The 18,028-nt window shown below is 40.4% G+C and overlaps 1 protein-coding gene across 1 annotated transcript in view; it reads left to right on the top strand.

The window, feature by feature from the left end:
- ABHD3 (abhydrolase domain containing 3, phospholipase) overlaps nt 1–18,028 on the top strand; it is a 40,761-nt gene that overhangs the window by 15,642 nt on the left and 7,091 nt on the right. The window contains exons 4-5 of the mRNA XM_026496073.4: nt 465–510; nt 13,691–13,803. Coding sequence (XP_026351858.2) covers nt 465–510; nt 13,691–13,803 — 159 coding nt within the window. The remainder of the gene's footprint in view (nt 1–464; nt 511–13,690; nt 13,804–18,028) is intronic.

Raw genomic sequence — 18,028 nt, forward strand, 5'->3', positions numbered from 1 at the left:
TCAATTTGGCTTGTACTGGGGCACCTGGCTGGCTCAGTGTGGGGAGCATGTAACTCTTGAGCTTGGGGTCCTGAGTTCAAGCCCCATGTTGGATGTAGAGATTATTTAAATACATAAATACATAAATAAATAGATTTGACTTGTAGAATTGTTTTAATAACATTTATTGGAGACCTACACATATGCATAGGAAGAAGTTGTAAAAATTCTGCTTTTCCTAGGAAAATTTAACATCACTTCAATATACAGTTTTCTGATTTGAACTCACATATCGAAGTTAGAGAAGTGGAAATATATTTTAATGCATTTAGATGAAATTGTCAAACATTCTCATGTCTGTGGAACAGATTTTTTAAAATCTCTTAATACCCTAGAACAATGCCACTAAGGTGATTTTAATATGTATTATATTGTGAGCAAGAATCGTGTGTAAAAATAACAAACATTGCTTTCCTGGTTTTTAGATGTGTGGTTTTTAACAACAGAGGAGTGGCAGGGGAGAATCTCTTGGTAAGTAAATTTAAATTAATGACAACAGCTTAATTTTTAAAAGAATGATTTCTAGTTTTCTAATGAAAAGCACATTCTTCTTTATTTAAACTGTGTGTACAATACAAGTTCACTGTGGAAAAATACAGTTAAGCAACAAGAAAAGGAAATTTATTAGACTCGTAATTATACAACCAGGGGAATCCCCTTAGCCTATGTGTATCTAGATTGTACATAAGTAAAATATACGTAATGTATTTCTATTTCTATAGAAGCTGAAGATCTATTTTATAACTTTTATACTTACTGTATTTTAACATCAATAGATATTAATCTATATGATTTTTAATGCAAAACACATTTTCTTTAAAAATTAACTGGTACAAAACAGATCAAACAGTACGGTGATACTTTTTTTTCACTTAAGAAATTTACTTTTGTCGTGAAATGGATTGACTGTATGTTATATGCCTATTTGCCAGCCAAAGTTTACATAGGGGAAATATTATTTAAATCTTTTTATTTACTCAGCTTTTTTCCCCTCTAACACCTTAAGTTTTTGCTAGAGGTTCTCCCACCTCTTAGAAAATCATCATTCTATCTGATGTTAAACCTGTGAGTTGGAGTGAGAACTCCTATTCACTGAAATTTTTTTGAATATTTTTAGCTGTTAATCCCTTACCACTCCAACAGGTCAAAGCCAATTCTACCAGAATTGAAAGGAACTTTTTTTTTTGAGTCATTGATAGAGAATGATAGATATTAAGACTATAAACAATTAAGTCATGCTGGAAATAAAAATGTCACTAATGTCAGTACTTTATGAGAGCTTGGGGGGAAAAGGGCTCTCGCACTTTGCTTTACAAGGACTTGGGTCCTGGAGGGAATTAGGATCAACATGATTTCAAAAACTAAAGTTATAAAATGTTTACGTTCTTTCTCAAGCACCTCACAATAAATAGTTTGATATGAAGGTTCACATTTCCTTATTTAGTCCGGCCCTTTAGAAATCTCGTAGACAAATGGCAGGTACTCTTAAAGGGAAAGATTTGAATTTGCCACTGTGGCCCTGGACCCACGAAATCATTTTTGAACAGCTCTTGTCTGCTGTGTGTTCTTCTAGGTGCTTCCAGGATACAAAAATGGGGAAGACATGGTCTGAGGCACTCAAGAAAATAATGTGCTACAAAGTAAAGTCCATTAGGTCTCATAGAGTGAGAGACAAAGATCTGTTCATTCAGAAAAACTGTTTTGTATGCCTATTAAATTAGACACTAGACAAGGCAATATGGTGAAGAGTGTACACGATATTAGATGCAACTTTAGCCCTTAGGAGCTTTTACTTAGGTTGCAGGACAGAGTTCAGATACTTGAAAACATATGCAATACAGTGCAAAATGTAATTGTAAGAGGATGTATAAAGATTGTTGAGCTTAAAGAGAAGGCATAACTAACTGCTTGGGGGAGGTGGGAGAACATGGTAGTGGAGGTAAATTTCAGTTGGATCTTGAAGGCTGTGTTATGGAACCAAGAGAGGGAATAGAGAGGCTTTCTCAGCATAAAGAGTGAGATATGTAAAAGCATGTACTTACTGGTGGAGGGATGATGATGAGGATGATTTTATCGAACGTTTACTGAATCCTTAGAATATATCAGTTATGTCTTTTTGTACTTAATGTTCAACAGTAGTAACAACACAGTGATTTAGTTAAGCATAGCCATCATCACCTCCCCTTTACCAGCTGAAGAAAGTGAGGCACAAACAGGTTAAGAACATGCCCTAGCCAAACAGACATATGAAAAAATGTTCAAAATCATTAGCCATCAAGGAAATTCAAATCAAAACCACACTGAGATACCACCTTACGCCAGTTAGAATGGCAAAAATAGACAAGGCAAGAAACAACAATTGTTGGAGAGGATATGGAGAAAGGGGATCCATCCTACATTGTTGGTGGGAATGCAAGTTGGTACAGCCACTCTGGAAAACAGTGTGGAGGTCCCTTAAAAAGTTAAAAATTGAGCTACCCTATGATCCAGCCATTGCACTACTGGGTGTTTACCCCAAAGATACAGACGTAGTGAAGAGAAGGGCCATATGCACCCCAATGTTCATAGCAGCAATGTCCACAATAGCTAAATCGTGGAAGGAGCCGAGATGCCCTTTAACAGATGACTGGATTAAGAAGTTGTGGTCCATATATACAATGGAATATTACTCAGCTATCAGAAAGAACGAGTTCTCAACATTTGCTACAACATGGACGGCACTGGAGGAGATAATGCTAAGTGAAATAAGTCAAGCAGAGAAAGACAACTATCATATGATTTCTCTCATCTATGGAACATAAGAACTAGAATGATCAGTAGGGGAAGAAAGGGATAAAGAAAGGGGGGGTAATCAGAAGGGGGAATGAAGCATGAGAGACTATGGACTCTGAGAAACAAACTGAGGGCTTCAGAGGGGAGGGGGGTGGGGGATCGGGATAGGCTGGTGATGGGTATTAAGGAGGGCACATATTGCATGGTGCACTGGGTGTTATACACAACTAATGAATCATCGAGCCTTACATCGGAAACCGGGGATGTACTGTATGGTGACTAACATAATAAAAAATCATTATAAAAAAAAAAAAAAAAGAACATGCCCTAGCCAGGAAATTTGGAACCAGGATTCAGACCCATGTAGTCTGACTGTGTGCTTATGGTCTTGACCATTATGTTATACTCCCTCTCATTCAGGAAGTGACAGGGATTCTTCTAGAGGGTTGGGTGGGATTTTGAAGTCATGTGGAGAATCCAAGGGGTCTACTATTGAAGCATTGACATTTAACTTTTTTTTCCAGCTTTATAGAGGTATAATTGATGGATAAAATAATCTGATCACGTCCCTGTTTTAGAGAAGGAACCATGGCCACAGTGTGTAAAAGAGGTGGAAGGGAAGGAGTCTGGAGTCTGGGAGGCCAGTTGGAAAGCAGTTACTATAGATGTACCCAGAGTTTAAAAACAGAGGTAGGAGGGAGAAAGAGGAGAGAACAAAAATGAAGGTTATTGACAGGGCAGAAAGAATATTAATTGTATTGCAGGAAGCAAAAAGAGGAAAGTCTAGGTCGACATTTCTAGCTTGGCTGATTGGTAAAAGGCCCTAATATTTGCCGAAACAGGAAATTTAGGAGAACTTACAAGATTTTTGGTATAAAAAAAATATTCAGTTTTGGATGTTTTGGGTGCTTTGAGATCATCCAGGTGGAAATTTCTAATAAACAGTTGGATATAGTAGACAGGGCCTCAGGAGAGATGTACAAGCTACAGAAAGAAAGACTGTCAGTGCAGAAGTGAAACCTGGAGCTCAGAAGTGGTGGAGATTGCTTAGGGATGGTTTGAACAGCAAAAGGGGGAGGTCTATGGATAGAATCTTAGAGCACAACAAATAGGAAGGAGGAGAGAAAAGGAAGAGCAAGAGGCTCGAAAAACCTTCTACCTTAGCATTTGAACTTAATTGGAAATTTACTTTGAAAGAATGTAGCAACCTAGTAACTTTAAGCCATCGTATTAATTGGTTTTTTGAAAAATCTCCAAGAACACCTCAAGTTCTCACAAAGGGATAGGATATAGATAAACATTTAAGAATTTTTATTTTATAAAACTTCTTTTTTATATTAAAGAATTTAGAGTTCTAAGTGAGAAGGTAAGAGTAGCTTGGTCTCTGGAGTCTTATACGGAGCACTGGCTTGAATCCTGATGAACTGTTACCTCCAGCAATTATCTGTATCACAAAGACTAATGTAATCTAATCTTAAAAAGAATTGAGATGTAAAATGACTGAAATGTAATTACAATCATATGCTTTAAAATACCTGCTTTAAAAAAGAATTGTAAGGGAGTAAATTAACCATAATTTAATATATACTTCTTATACTCTAAGAGGTCACAAAAATGAGACGCCAATATTGATTATTAGAGCTATCTTTGATATTTAGTTCCCTTGGTAATCCTTCTTTCTGCCCTTAGAGCTGTGAACAATTACTGTTTCAGACTAGAGGAACGCTCATGTTTGTTTATGCCTCACCTCGTTACAGAAAGGATTTAATGTAGCTCAGACCCAGAGTAAGTAAGACCTTCCTGTGGGCATAAGAAAGAACAAAAGATGAATCAGCAAAGATCAAACAGGAAGTCAAATTCTCTAACTAAAATTAACCCAAAAGAGCTAGCAAAGGTGAAATGGAATTTAGAGTAAGCAGTTCTCCTAGGAGTGGAAGCAATGCAAAAAGAAGAGTTTTGCTGAAATATGTTGGTGCTATACTTAGAATTCACAGGGATTACTATGACTCCTGCAGAGGAGAATAAGAAAGAAGTTTTCCACTACCATATTGTCCTCATTTCCAGTTGCACATTGCAGAATTGTGGAAAAGCCAAAAGCCTTGCTCACTAGGAAATGAGAAGCCTGCACATTGCCCTCCCTGTGGCTGTTAGCTATAGGAGACGGAAAGTCCTAGTCTCAGTAGACTGACACTCAGATATTCCTGCAGGGTTCCTGGAGCCCTTGAAGTAGATGGTACCTTTTCTTGCTCTCTGCAGATGGGTTTTCAAGGATACAAATCCAGGAATCCAAGTTATCCACAAACTCCCTAGTATTATTAATTACTTTATGAAGTATTATGCTTCCAGCTTAGTTTAGGAACGATAATTTACAAAGGCAAAACTGAGTTTGTTGAAAGCTATATAGAGGCCCCACTTTCTTTTTAGTTACGGGGTCATACAGACTTCTGTATCTCTAGGCACAATAAGAAAATAGCCGCCTTGGAAAATAGTCTGGCACGTTCTCAAAAAGTTAAACATAGAATTATCATATGACCCAGCAATTCCACTCCTGTGTATATAACCAAGAGAAATGAAAATATGTGTTCATACAATAACTTAACCACGAATATTTATAGCAGCATTATTCACATTTAATCAAAAGGTAGAAAGAACCCAGATGTCCATCGATGGACAAATGGGTAAGGAAAATGTGGTATATCCATATCACTGGATATTATTCAGCCTTAAAAAAAGAATGAGCTACTCATACATGCTATAACGTGGATGAACTTTGAGAATATTACACTAAGTGAAAGAAGCCAGTCACACAAGATCACATGTTATACGATCCCATGTATATAAAATATTAAGAATAGGCAAATCTCTAGAGACAGAAAGACACTATATGAGTGGTTGCCTAGGGCCGGGGGAGGGAGGGCGACTGCTCATGGTGGCAGTTTCTTTTTGGGGAGATAAACATGTTCTGAAATTGTGGTGGTAGTTGAACAACTCTGAATATACTAAAAACCATGAATTATACATTTTATTTATTTTTAAAACATTTTTTAATTTAAATTCAATTAATTAACATGTAGTATATTATTGGTTTCAGAGGTAGAGGTCAGTGATTCATCAGTTGCATATGGTGCACGTCGTGCACATTGCATCACGTGCTGTCCTAATGCCCATCCCCCAGCCACCCCATCCCTCCACCCCCCCTCCCCTCCAGCAACCCTCAGTTTGTTTCCCATGATTAAGAGTCTCTTATGGTTTGTCTCCCTCTCTGGTTTCGTCTTTTTTTTCCTCTCTTCCCCATGATGAACTGTACATTTTAAATAGGTGAGTCTTATGGCATGTGAATCATGCTCCATGAAGCTATGAAAAAGAAAAGCCTCCTTCGGGTACTTTCCATTCAAGTTAGAGCTAGTTCAGCAGGTAAGGGAGAGCCAACAGGGGGAGCAGAAGCTGGACTATATTTATTTTTTTTTTAAGATTTTTTATTTATTTGACAGAGATAGAGACAACCAGTGGGAGAGGGAACACAAGCAGGGGGAGTGGGAGAGGAAGAAGCAGGCCTCCAGCGGAGGAGCCTGATGTGGGGCTCGATCCCAGAACGCCGGGATCACGCCCTGAGCCGAAGGCAGACGCTTAACGACTGAGCCACCCAGGCGCCCCTTGGACTACACTTTAAAGCAGGTGCTGCTCAAGTGGATCAGTTCTGCTTCTCAAATTATCTGATAGCAGCCCCTGACACGACGAGGACCGCAGCAGAACGTAAACCACCTTCAGCTCCAAGCACGCTGGGGAAGAGAGCTGATTTGGGGGGAGGGGCGCATAGCAATATTCTCTCGGTGAGAGAAGCAGCATGCTTATTTTACATTCTGACACCAGCGCTTATCTCATCCCGGCCTGGCACTTTGCTTCCGAGATCCTCTAATCCTGAAAAGCTCATTTTTTACATGAGGATGCCTCTGGAAAAGTGGGGTGACAGGCCTGAGGTCATAAAACTGATTAGTGGTCTCAGGGCAGGAACTCAGGCTGTTTGCTGAAATGTCCTTACCTTCCAGTGCTGGCTTTAAGTCAAGTCAGGCTGAAAACCTGGGGTTAGAGATAAAGGGATTTTCAACAAGAGGGTTCTTACCTCATCGTCAGGTAATGCATGGTTCATTAAGGACTCGGATCTAGAGAAATCTGCTCTTGCTTCCTACTGAGGGTTTCCACCTTAGCTTTGGAAGCTAATGGGATGGGAGGGATGTAGTGCTCTTTCCCCTCCTGAGTTCTGTTTTCAGAAGTAGGCGTTCAGAAGGGATTAAGGACCTTCCTTACGGTCTGAGGGAGGAGAAACATATAAGACAGGACCAATCAGGGCACAATTCAGTGGTCAGACTCAAGACTTGCAGGCACTGTCTTTCCCATACCCGATACCTTCCTACTGAACACCATTGTGCCCCATCCAAGTCTGCTCTTTCCTAAGTGCTCCAAAAATGACCTCCCTTCCTTCCTCCACCCCAATCAGAACAACCCAGGAAGGCTGATCTCAGCCAGATAGGGGTATGAATGTGTTGAATCCTTTAGAATTTTTTCCTAACATTGATAGGTCCAGTGCAGGAATACCGACTCTTGTAAGTGGTGGGTACACAAAAGTTTGTACAATTCTCTGTAGTGAAACAGTTTTCAAATAAAGAAAAAGAATGTTTAGATAATTAAAGAATTTCTGGGAATAATAACAATAACTTAATAGCTCGCTACCATTTATTGAATGTTTAGTATGGGTCAGGTGATCCTATAAGTTACGCGACGTTTGGCAGCACTCCCCTGTGCGCTGCAAGGAATTCCCACGGCACTAGATTTCCCTCTTCCCAAGTCAGTCTAGATCGTTATCATTCTTGTCACTGCAGCCTCCTCCTCTCTTGGCTCAGCTCTCACCCTATTTATTCTTCTCCTCTCACCCTGTTTCTCTCTATTCTTCTCCTCTCCAAGCAGTTGGTTCTCAGCCCTGGCTACACATTAGAATCCTCTGGGAAGCTCTAAAAAACACGGATCCCTGGGCCCCCACCCCTGCCCCCCCACCCCCGAGATCCTGATTCATTTGGTCTGGGGTGGAGTCCAAGGTTCTGTGATCTGGCTTAACATTCCCCAGTGAGTCTAAAGTACGAGCAGGGCTGAGGACCGCTGTGAGGTGGCAGCCTCCCTTCGAACCCTGGCCCTGGAAAGCCACCTCTGACCCCAAACCCACCAGGGCAGGCAGGGCATGAGACTTGCTTCTTAGGTGCCTGGACCAAGGCTAACTCCTGTCTACCTGGCCAATCTGCTCAAGCCGCCAACAGCACTGGGGACATTTATTGGTGTCACATTTATTGGAGTGCGTATGCATGTGAGCCATATAGAAATGAGTGGGAATGTGGCACCTAGACCATCTTGGCCTCCGAGGTGGCCGGGATATTCCTTGGGGCCCTTTGTTTTGTGGCTAGTTATTTTAAGAAACGGTCAAAGTCCCGGGCACTTGTAGACCCTTAGTCATTTTACGTGTCTTATCAATGACTAGGTAAAATGCTTAGTCATAAAGTGCCAGTTTGATTTATGTATGCATAGTGTCGTTTTCTCTGACTTCCTATTTAACGAACTCGTCTTCTAAAAAGAAGATCAATTTTCCTAACAACTGGGGCAGAACACTGGGTACTGGACCGGGGGTGAGTGGAATGAAAACAAGACAGCAGCAACAACAAAAACGTGCTGCAGAGATCAGTGAGGAAGCACGACTGGTACTCACGAAAGGACGACTTCCTCTGGGGGCCTACGTGCACGCAAGAATCACGGTTCCTTTGAGCAGCGTCTTATCCAGTATTTCAGTACAGACCTTTAAATACTTGGGAGCGGAAGGCCGTAAAATGAAATATTATAAGCTCCCGATGATTACCAGACATTACAATAAAATAAAAGTGAAATTGAAATTATTATTATTATTTTACTTGTAGCAAAAATGACTGTCAAAGTCCACTCACTGAGCCAGAGACCCTTGTCGTGGTAACGAAAGACTGGCCCCTCGTGTATCACACTACCTACACTTGTCAGTTCATTGGCCAGCCGAAATTGAGATGATTGTTTCAAAAGAGATGTAAGTGTCTTCTTCAGTTTTCATTTTGCCGGATGGAAAGCTAAAACCCTCGCTGACCCAGCTCGGTATTGAATGTGAGGCACCCCAGCCCTGAGAGAAGGGTCCTGGGTTATGCCTTCTGCTGCAGATTAGCAAATTCATCTCCTTCCAGAATAGCCAGGGAGAGTCAGGCTACCTGATTAACAGGGTGAATTTTAATTTGTTTCTAGACCGGACAAAAACAAACAAACAAACAAAAAAACAACAACAACCACTTTTTAAATGAAAATTTGCATTTTAAAACAAATGACCTCTAAACCAGGGCAGGAAAATTCTCTTTCAGGTTAGGGAGAACTCAGTTTGTCTACTTTTTTGGAAGTGAATTAAGAAGGATAGATTATATGTAGTTCATAGATGAATATAAAATATATGCTTTACTCTTTTCCTATCTATTATGTGTGAATAATTAAGAATTAATTTTACTTCATTATTCTCTTCAGTGATTTTTTTTAAAAATGAACCTCTAAAAGCCATTAAACAAATTACTATTGTTTCTCTCAGATCATAGCTGCAGGTGAATAATTTGAACAATCTTGGTTTGTAATTATTTTCAAATTATTCTAACTTATAAAATATTTATGCCCAAACATCTGCCGGAAGCTTATCTATCTTTTAGATTTTCTTCATCTTTCCAGAATACCTTTCCCATCCTCATCTCACTGTAATAGGAGTTTTTACCACCCAGCTGAATGCTGCAAGGTCTCTCTTAATCCCTTTCTCATTAGATATGGCTTACTCTACCTCTGTTCTGGAAGCATGGAAAAAGACAGGAATTACTGCAATAGGATTAGTTGCTGGTTGCATTAGTAGCCCTAGCAACTGAGAATTAACTAATGTTTTGCCTAAAAAGCTGCTAGTTAAATTTTTAGACCTGAAGAAAATTTCTGCCAGGCCTATGAATTCAATGTATGGCCCCCATTAGTGTCTTTGCTGTGTATCCTTGATGAATCCCTTCTTTAGTAAGTCTCAGGTCCTGTAAAGAAAGAAGGCATATGATGTTCCCTGTTGGAACCATCAAGTAGCAAGAGGTCACGTGATATAACCACATAGTTTTGCATATCAGAAGTTATTAGTCAGGCCTTCTCATTTTTCAGTCCTGTATATTTCAGTTCCATTCAACAAGTATTTATTGACTATCAGAGAGAGAGAGAGGTAAGATAGTAGTGGACAGACAGGTAATAGATAACGTGGGCCAGGAGCAGACTGGCTGGGACAGTTGGGGGTAGAATTGGGAAAGGCTGTGATGTCACGGAGACCAGAGGCCACGTCTTGGCCTTTTACCTGATATTTATTACAAGGCATGATTTCAACAGGCAGAGTCGATGGTGAAGGACACTTGGCAGCTAAAGTGTCTACACAAGAAGCAAGGATATTATGAGGCCGGCACACAAGACAATAGTGGTGTGTCATTGATCACACTCTATACTTATGGAGAAATGATAAAATCCAGAGCTGGAAAGGTTACTTGACATATTGTGGAGGGCCTTGAACACTTGGCAGAAGAATGTGTCCTTAATTCAGCCAGCAGTGAAAAGCTGGTGAAGATTTTAAGCAAAGATACTGTCATGATGAGAGCTAGAGATGTTCTTTAGGAAGATTAATTGCCAGTGAGTGGGAGATATGATTAGGGGTGGTTATGAGCAAAGGCTGGGAGTTAACTAGTTTAGTGGTTATTGCAACAGCCCAAGTGAGAGGTGAAAAGTCCTGGTAGCAGAGACTGTTGGTGCCACACCCTTGTCACATCCTTACCTCTGTGACACTTACCATTTCCATGCATGCCTTACCTGATGGCTTTGACCTGCAAACGCTCACATGTCCTGAACTGGGGCCTCTCTAGCCACTGGAGCCTGCTGGACCTGTGCTCGGGGCCAACCAGGAGTGCCAGCGAGTGACCGTCCTCCAGGAGCAGTCTTCAACCAATGGCTGAAGGGAACTGGTGGAGCCCAGTTGCCTTGCCACTCATTTGGGATAATTTTTAACCATATTCACATAGTGTCCCAAAGTGCCTCAAGAGGACTGGGTCCCCTGTTGCCCATAGCCACAAACTACTTGGTCCCATAGTCTTCACTGACTTCCTACCCTCCCTGACTCAGTTCACCATTCCCCTACTGGTGCTTCCTAGTATCACCTTCCAAATGAACCGCTTGCACTCACATCCTGTCTGTCTCAGGGGCTCTTCTAAGAGAATCTAACATACGGGCCTTTACTAGAGTGGAATGAAGGGGTTTCTGGTGTTTCCTGCCAAAGACACTGAGGAGGAAGAAGCTACAGGACTTGGCAGTTTATTGGCTGTGAAATTAAGGGAGAGGGAGAAGGCAATGTCACCTATAGTTTTAACTAGGAAAATAAAGGTGTCATTTATTTTTAAAAAAATGGGAAGTTAGGACAAGCATTATAGTGTTCATAAAGAGAAGAGTTTACTTTGGGGCATTTTAAATTCGGAGTAGTGACAGAACACGACAGTGAGCGTGCCTGCTAGAACTTGGAAATTTGGATCTGGAGCTCAAGATCAGGTGACAGGGTGGAGAGTTGGTTTGGTCGTTGCCTAGAGGTGGTTTGATGAAGCCAGGAAGGTAGGTAAGACCTTCAGGAATCAAGTATTGACCAGAGAAGCAGATGCATGCCTAAGACAAATTTTTGGGAATGAGTATTCACATCGGGGTTGTGGGGGGAGTGACAGGAACCAGGCAGGAAATGGAGGAGAATGGGATAGCGCCATCAGCAGGAGAGAATGGGATAGTGCCGTCACGGATGCCAAGGGAGCAGCTGGCAGGATCCTGCCGGAAGGCTCTTGATTTGCTGAATTTCAGAGTTGTGGCAACTTCAATCCATGCCAGTATTATCAGTTTTGATCTTAATGGAATCCATCTGGAAAAAAAGCATTTACAGAAAAATCAGTTCCTATATCTGAGGGTACCAGATGCTGATTTATTAAGTAAATCCCTCATGGTATCCTGGTGCTTTACAAGAAGTCATTTACTTATTACAAACATGAGATCCAGGCTCTGCTACTTGGTGACCTTTGGCAAATTACTCAACCTTGCTGAGCCTCGATTTGCTCTTGTGTAAATAAGGAACCGGGTCCTTCCTGGCACTAAGATTCTCTGATCTTAGTAATTTTCCACAGGCCATTTTTCTCATTCCCTGACCTCTGTGTGTATCATCGTGTGTTCCCATGTGTGTGCATGCATTGACGTCAAGCCTGCATGACAAGAGTACGTGTCGGTGACTGTCACAGATACTTCAGAAATGTTAAAACGATGCAGTGTGACTAGACTCACATGTAATAAAAACCCCATGTAAGGGTTTCTTCACCTGAATCCCTGTGACAAACTGTGCAGTCACTACAAATGAGCACGGCAGTAGGTATTATCCCATTTAGACTTTACATTGAATTTGTGCCCCTCAAATGCCTTTAATCACAAAGGATTTTTTAAAATTATCTCAGCTTAGTCTCATATTAGTTGGTAAGATGTGCCAAGAGTCTTTTAACTTCTCTAAATTCAGTTTCCTATATAAAATAGATAGAATAATGGGATCTTCCTCAGGGTTTTGTAGACACAAACTTAATTATTTAATAACTTAGCCGCCGTAAATCCTATCAGGTTAACATTTGTCTTTGGAGAGTTTCATATTTGCAGACCTCAAAAAGAGGTAGGCAGCGGGTAGTGTTTTAGGCTTGAGTTTAATTGGAAGGATCATTAAAAATTGCGGTTGGCTCAGGCTTCTCATTAGCGATCGCATGGTGGGTGAACATAACCTTACTATCGCGATCACGGTATATTGGAACAGGAAAGTCAAGATGGTCCAGGTCACTGTTTGTGTTAGAGCAGTGTTAACCAGATTCCTCCCCGTATTATTCAGTTTCTGGTTATTTTATCTCCCATATACACACTCTCACATTGATTCTACAGAGAGGATTGCCCTCTCCTCCCACAGCTCAAACAAAGCATTTGTGAAGCTTTCCTGCTAGGAGCAAAGCCCTTATTGATGAACTTCACATGAAAACCATTCGTTTTAATGCCTTATGTATTGAGGCGTAATCAGCTTTACATATTTTAACATATTAAGTGTCTGCTCTGTAGTGCAGCTGGGGCCCTATGGATATATTATTGTAAAAGAACGTATGTAATTAATAAATGCAACTGGAAATTGCCTTATCTAGAGCGAAGGCAGTGCCAGAAAACCACACACACACCCCCCCCACTGGTGGACAGCACTCGGGATAAAGAAAACAGTTCCCCAGTTAGAAACCAGCCGCAATTTAAAATTTTTGTGGCATTCTTGTAAAGTCTCCTTTGCTTGCTCGCTTGCTTGCTCGCTTATTCTTTTAAATAAAGAATTAGTTCGGTTTTGTCAGGCATAATTTTTTTTTCAAAAAAAAAAAAGTGTAATTCTTCACTTTTCTTCCTAAATTGACTCTGTTCTTGTCAAGTTGAAGACACATTTGAATACGGTATTGTGTATTCTATTTAATTTAAGGTGTTTGGGTTGGTCTTGCCCTACTTCTGTCAAGCCTTCCTTGCATGACCAAAGTCTTTTGGTTAGTGCCAACTTGGTTAGTGTTGCCTTTAAATGGCATATGCTGCAAGATATGAATGTGATAGATCATTATTACTCAGAGTATGTGCAAGCAAAGGTTATTTTCTCCTATCTATGTCTTTTTGCTCTTTTTTCATTTCTGTATTATACAAATCATGAACCTCATAATTTTAAATTTAGTGCTTTACTTGTCTCTTCTTACAGACCCCAAGGACTTACTGTTGTGCTAACACTGAAGACCTGGAGACAGTTATTCACCACGTGCACAGTCTGTACCCTTCCGCTCCTTTCCTGGCAGCAGGGGTTTCGATGGGAGGGTAAGGTTTTCTCCTTTCCAAAATGTGTGAGAGAGAAGTGGTCTTACTGACTGCTTCTTTCAGGAGGCTATAAGCTACAAAGACATTTAAAAATAAATGATTATTTTTATCTTATTTTACCATGGTTGCATGACTGAAGGAATTAATCCAGGTGAATGTTAATATCTTCCTTGACAACTATGGCTCTGTTGTGAAAAGGATACAAGTATCTCTTTGGGTTACTCAGGGTTTTGTGAGCCTGAAGGCTTGTTGGAACCCTATGACATTGATTTCCATCATTCAGCAGCTGCCATGTTGACCTTCAGATTCCCTGATGTACCCCCAGCTGTCTCTGTAAGTGTGTCCTCCGGCACCACACAGGAAGCTGACCTTGTAGGCTGACTTTCATCACTCCAGTCATAGAAATAATCACTTCTTGCTCTCTCCAGCTGAAAAGGCCTTCAGAATTTTTTTCTCCAGGTGGTGGTGTTTTTGTTTGTTTTGTTTTGTTGCTGGGCAAATGGACCTACCCTGGAATGCTCTCCTAGAAACTCTGAAGTTTTATTGTTAACCCTTTACTATTTTAAGCATATGAATATCATTATAATTTGTGCTTCTTGCAGTTACATTGGGGCTTAATTGGAACATTTATGCCATATTTATTCATTTCTACTAATCTTTGTTGATATTTTTCATTCCAGCGATTATGAACTTAATAAAATCCAAAATTTTAATTATCTGGAATTTCACCATGCTTAGATTCCCTAAACTCTTGTCCAAAACTACTTTTTTAAATCAGCAAACACATGAGATAGAAAATAGTATTTTTTTCTTAATTTTGTAATTGATTTATCTGCCATTTCAATTTTCAGAACATCTTAGGAGCATATTTACTTGAAAATGAACAGGCTTTACAAATGATAGATGCTGAAAAATAGTCTTTAGCCACAGCTTTTTAGATTCTGATAAACATAAAGCTAAAAAGAAAGGAATACATTTCTTACATTAGCATGGAAGGTCTGACTTGACCTAGTAAAGGAAGAAATCTAAACCAGTGCAGAAAACCCAAGCAGAATCTCCGAATCGTGCTCAGTGTATTTCTCTTTCCTTAGCCCCATAATGTGAACTGTAGAGGACAGGATGCCAGCTAAACTTTTTCCCCTAATCATATAAATTCTTGACTTTTTAAAGGCCAGCCCTTACGTAAACAGGCCCAGATTCTCTATTCAGAAGCTCCTGGGAAATGCCTATTCATGTAGCTTTGAAGCCTCGGTGCCTGAAGGCAGAACTTGACCATTAGCCTTTGCAGCTGGTTGAATATTAATGTCTTGTAAATTGTTTGAAGGAAGCACCCTTTCTAGTTGCCTAGCACTGTGACACGTTCCCAAGTGGGCTTACCACTTGGGGATGTGTTTTATAGCTTGACACATTTTTTTTTCTTTTGGAAATGCAACAGACAAAAGCATAGTCTGTTGAAGATCCTCATGTCCAGTGCCCCTGTAGACTGGGATAATCCCCAAACCTGTGATGCCCGGGACCAAGTAGGTGTTTTACGCCAGAACGGAGTCTAGCCAAGGAATCCACACCATGCTAGCTAGACCCAGTCAGGTTTCAGTCTCCCAATGAGCTGGTAAACAAGCTTTAAAGAATGTATAGAAAATTCTAAGTATATATGAAAGGGAAGAGTGATCATGATCCCACATACATACTAACCACCTGGCTTCAATAATAATCAACCCTCTTCACACAGCTTCAGTAATTATCAACTCACAGATAAACTTGTTTATCAGTATCACTCTCTATTCCCCCCAACTCTGATTATCTTAAATAAATCTCAGATATCATTTATAAATATTTTAGTAGGTATCTCTAAAATGTAGTCGCTCTTTAAAACACACACACACACACACGCACACACACAGTACCATTGTCACGCCTGAACAAAACTTACAGTAATTCCTAAAAATCATCAAATATTTTGTCAGTGTCACATTTCCCCAATTGATGGTTGGTTGATTGGTTGGTTGGTTTTACAGTGTGTTTGAGTCGGGAACCGGATAAGGTCTGTACATGGGGGTTGATATGCCTCTTAAGTCTCTTAACTCCTGGATTCTTTTTCTGTCTCTCTGTCTCTTTTCTTTTGGTGAAAAAATGGAGTCCTTTTTCTGTCAAAATAAAACATCCTTTTTTGAAGTAACATCTTATTATTTTTCTCCCGAATAATAGTCCAGAAGTAACCCCCTACATACTTGGTCATGGATACTACTGGTCCTTCCTACTCCTGAGAGCTTCCCTTCCAACCCTTCCAATTTGTCCATTAAACCAACTTCCCGGCACTCTTTTCCAGCCAAAGAATAGGACTACCAAAACTAGGACTCTAGAATCAACGCTTTGCAGGAGAGCAAACACTGTTCTTTAAATGACTTAGTGAACCACAGTACTGTATCCCAGGAGTACAGTCATTAATAAGTCATTTGCGGAGGGGCGCCTCGGTGGCTCAGTCGTTAAGCGTCTGTCTTCAGCTCAGGTCATGATCCCAGGGTCCTGGGATCAAGCCCCGCATCAGGCTCCCTGCTCAGCAGGAAGCCTGCTTCTCCCTCTCCCACTCCCCCTGCTTGTATTCCCTCTCTCGCTGTCTCTCTCTGTGTCAAATAAATAAATAAAATCTTAAAAAAAAAAAAAGAGTCATTTGCAGAAACAAAATTTCCACTTTTGATCAAAAACCTCATCACATTCACTCTGCAAGCCACTTGGACAAGGAAAGAAAAGGAGACAGAATTTTCACCCATTTCTCCTATTTCAGAACCTTGGCAATTGGAGAAATAAAGAATGGAAAATATGACAAACAGAATTTAGACTATCATCCTTTCTCTTAGTTGGTAATGTTAAACTTAGATTACATTAGTGTTAGATTAAACCCCATTCTTGTCCCTCTTACCAAAATAGAACTAGATTAAAATCAGGAAAATTGATAGAACCAAAGAAAGGGGAAAATGTGTGATAATTTAGGACAAAAAACAGGAAAGAGTAGGAAGAGAAAACAAGTGACTTTGAGGGCAAGGGGCTCTCCCACAACTCAGAAAGTCTAACTCTATGCTAGGGAGCCCTTTAGAGACTTACTTTAGGGAGCAAGGGCTCAGAGGCAACCAGGATGCCCACTCAGACCGATTACTCACAATCTCCTGGCTTAAACCCAGATGTCTGTAATAATTTTGAAAGCTCCCCCAAGTGATTCTAATGTACAACCATGTCTGAAAACCACTCCTTCATGCTCTTTCATCTATGCCACGGGTGCCATACCACAGCCCTCAGGCCAAATCTGACAGTCTGTCTGTTTTTGTCCAAGAGCTAGAATGGTTCTTGTATTTTTAAATGGTTGAAAAAGTGGTGCCTGGGTGGCTCAGTCAGTTAAGCATCCAACTCCTGATTTCGGCTCAGGTCATGATCTCAGGGTTGTGAGATCGAGGCCCATGTCAGCTCTGCACTAGGAATGGAGCCTGCTTAAGGTTCTCTCTCCCTCTGCCCCTCCCCTTGGCTCACACATGCTCTCTCTCTCCCTATATAAATAAAGTTTGTAAAAAAAAAAAAAAAAATTAAATGGGGCATCTGGGTGGCTCAGTTGGTTAGGTGTCTACCTTAGGCTCAGGTCATGGTCCCGGGGTTCTAGGATTGAGCCCTGCGAAGGAGTCCCTGCATAGTGGGGAGTCTGCTTCTCCCTTGCCCTCTGCCTCTCCCTGGCTTGTGTGCTCTCTCACTCTCTCTTCTGCTCTCTCTCAAAGAAATAAGTAAATAAAATCTTTTAAAAAAATTTAAAATTAAATGGTTGGAAAAAAATTAAAAAAAAGAATAGCTTGTATCATGTGAAAATTACATGAAATTTAAATTTCATCTGTATATAATGTTTGGTAGGAATACAGCCATGTCCATTCATTTATGTATTATCTATAGCTGTTTTTGCACTACAGTCATAGAGTTGGGTAGTTGTGACGGATACTATATGGCCAGCAAAGCCCAAAATATTTACTCTGTGGCCTAAAACACTCCTCACATACTAAATCATTCACCTAGAAGCTGGGGCCCAAGGATTTGCATATTTTTAATAAACCCCCAGTATCATTTTAAGAAAAGAAAGAAAAGAGAAAAGAAAAGAAAAAAGCAAGGTAAGGAAGGAAGGGAGAGAAGGAGGGAAAAAACCCACTCTTACAGGGGATTTCTCTTATATTTTACTTCATAGAAGGTTATGCAT

This window comes from Ursus arctos, unplaced genomic scaffold (genome assembly GCF_023065955.2).
Source record: "Ursus arctos isolate Adak ecotype North America unplaced genomic scaffold, UrsArc2.0 scaffold_17, whole genome shotgun sequence".
NCBI classification, from domain to species: Eukaryota; Metazoa; Chordata; class Mammalia; order Carnivora; family Ursidae; genus Ursus; species Ursus arctos.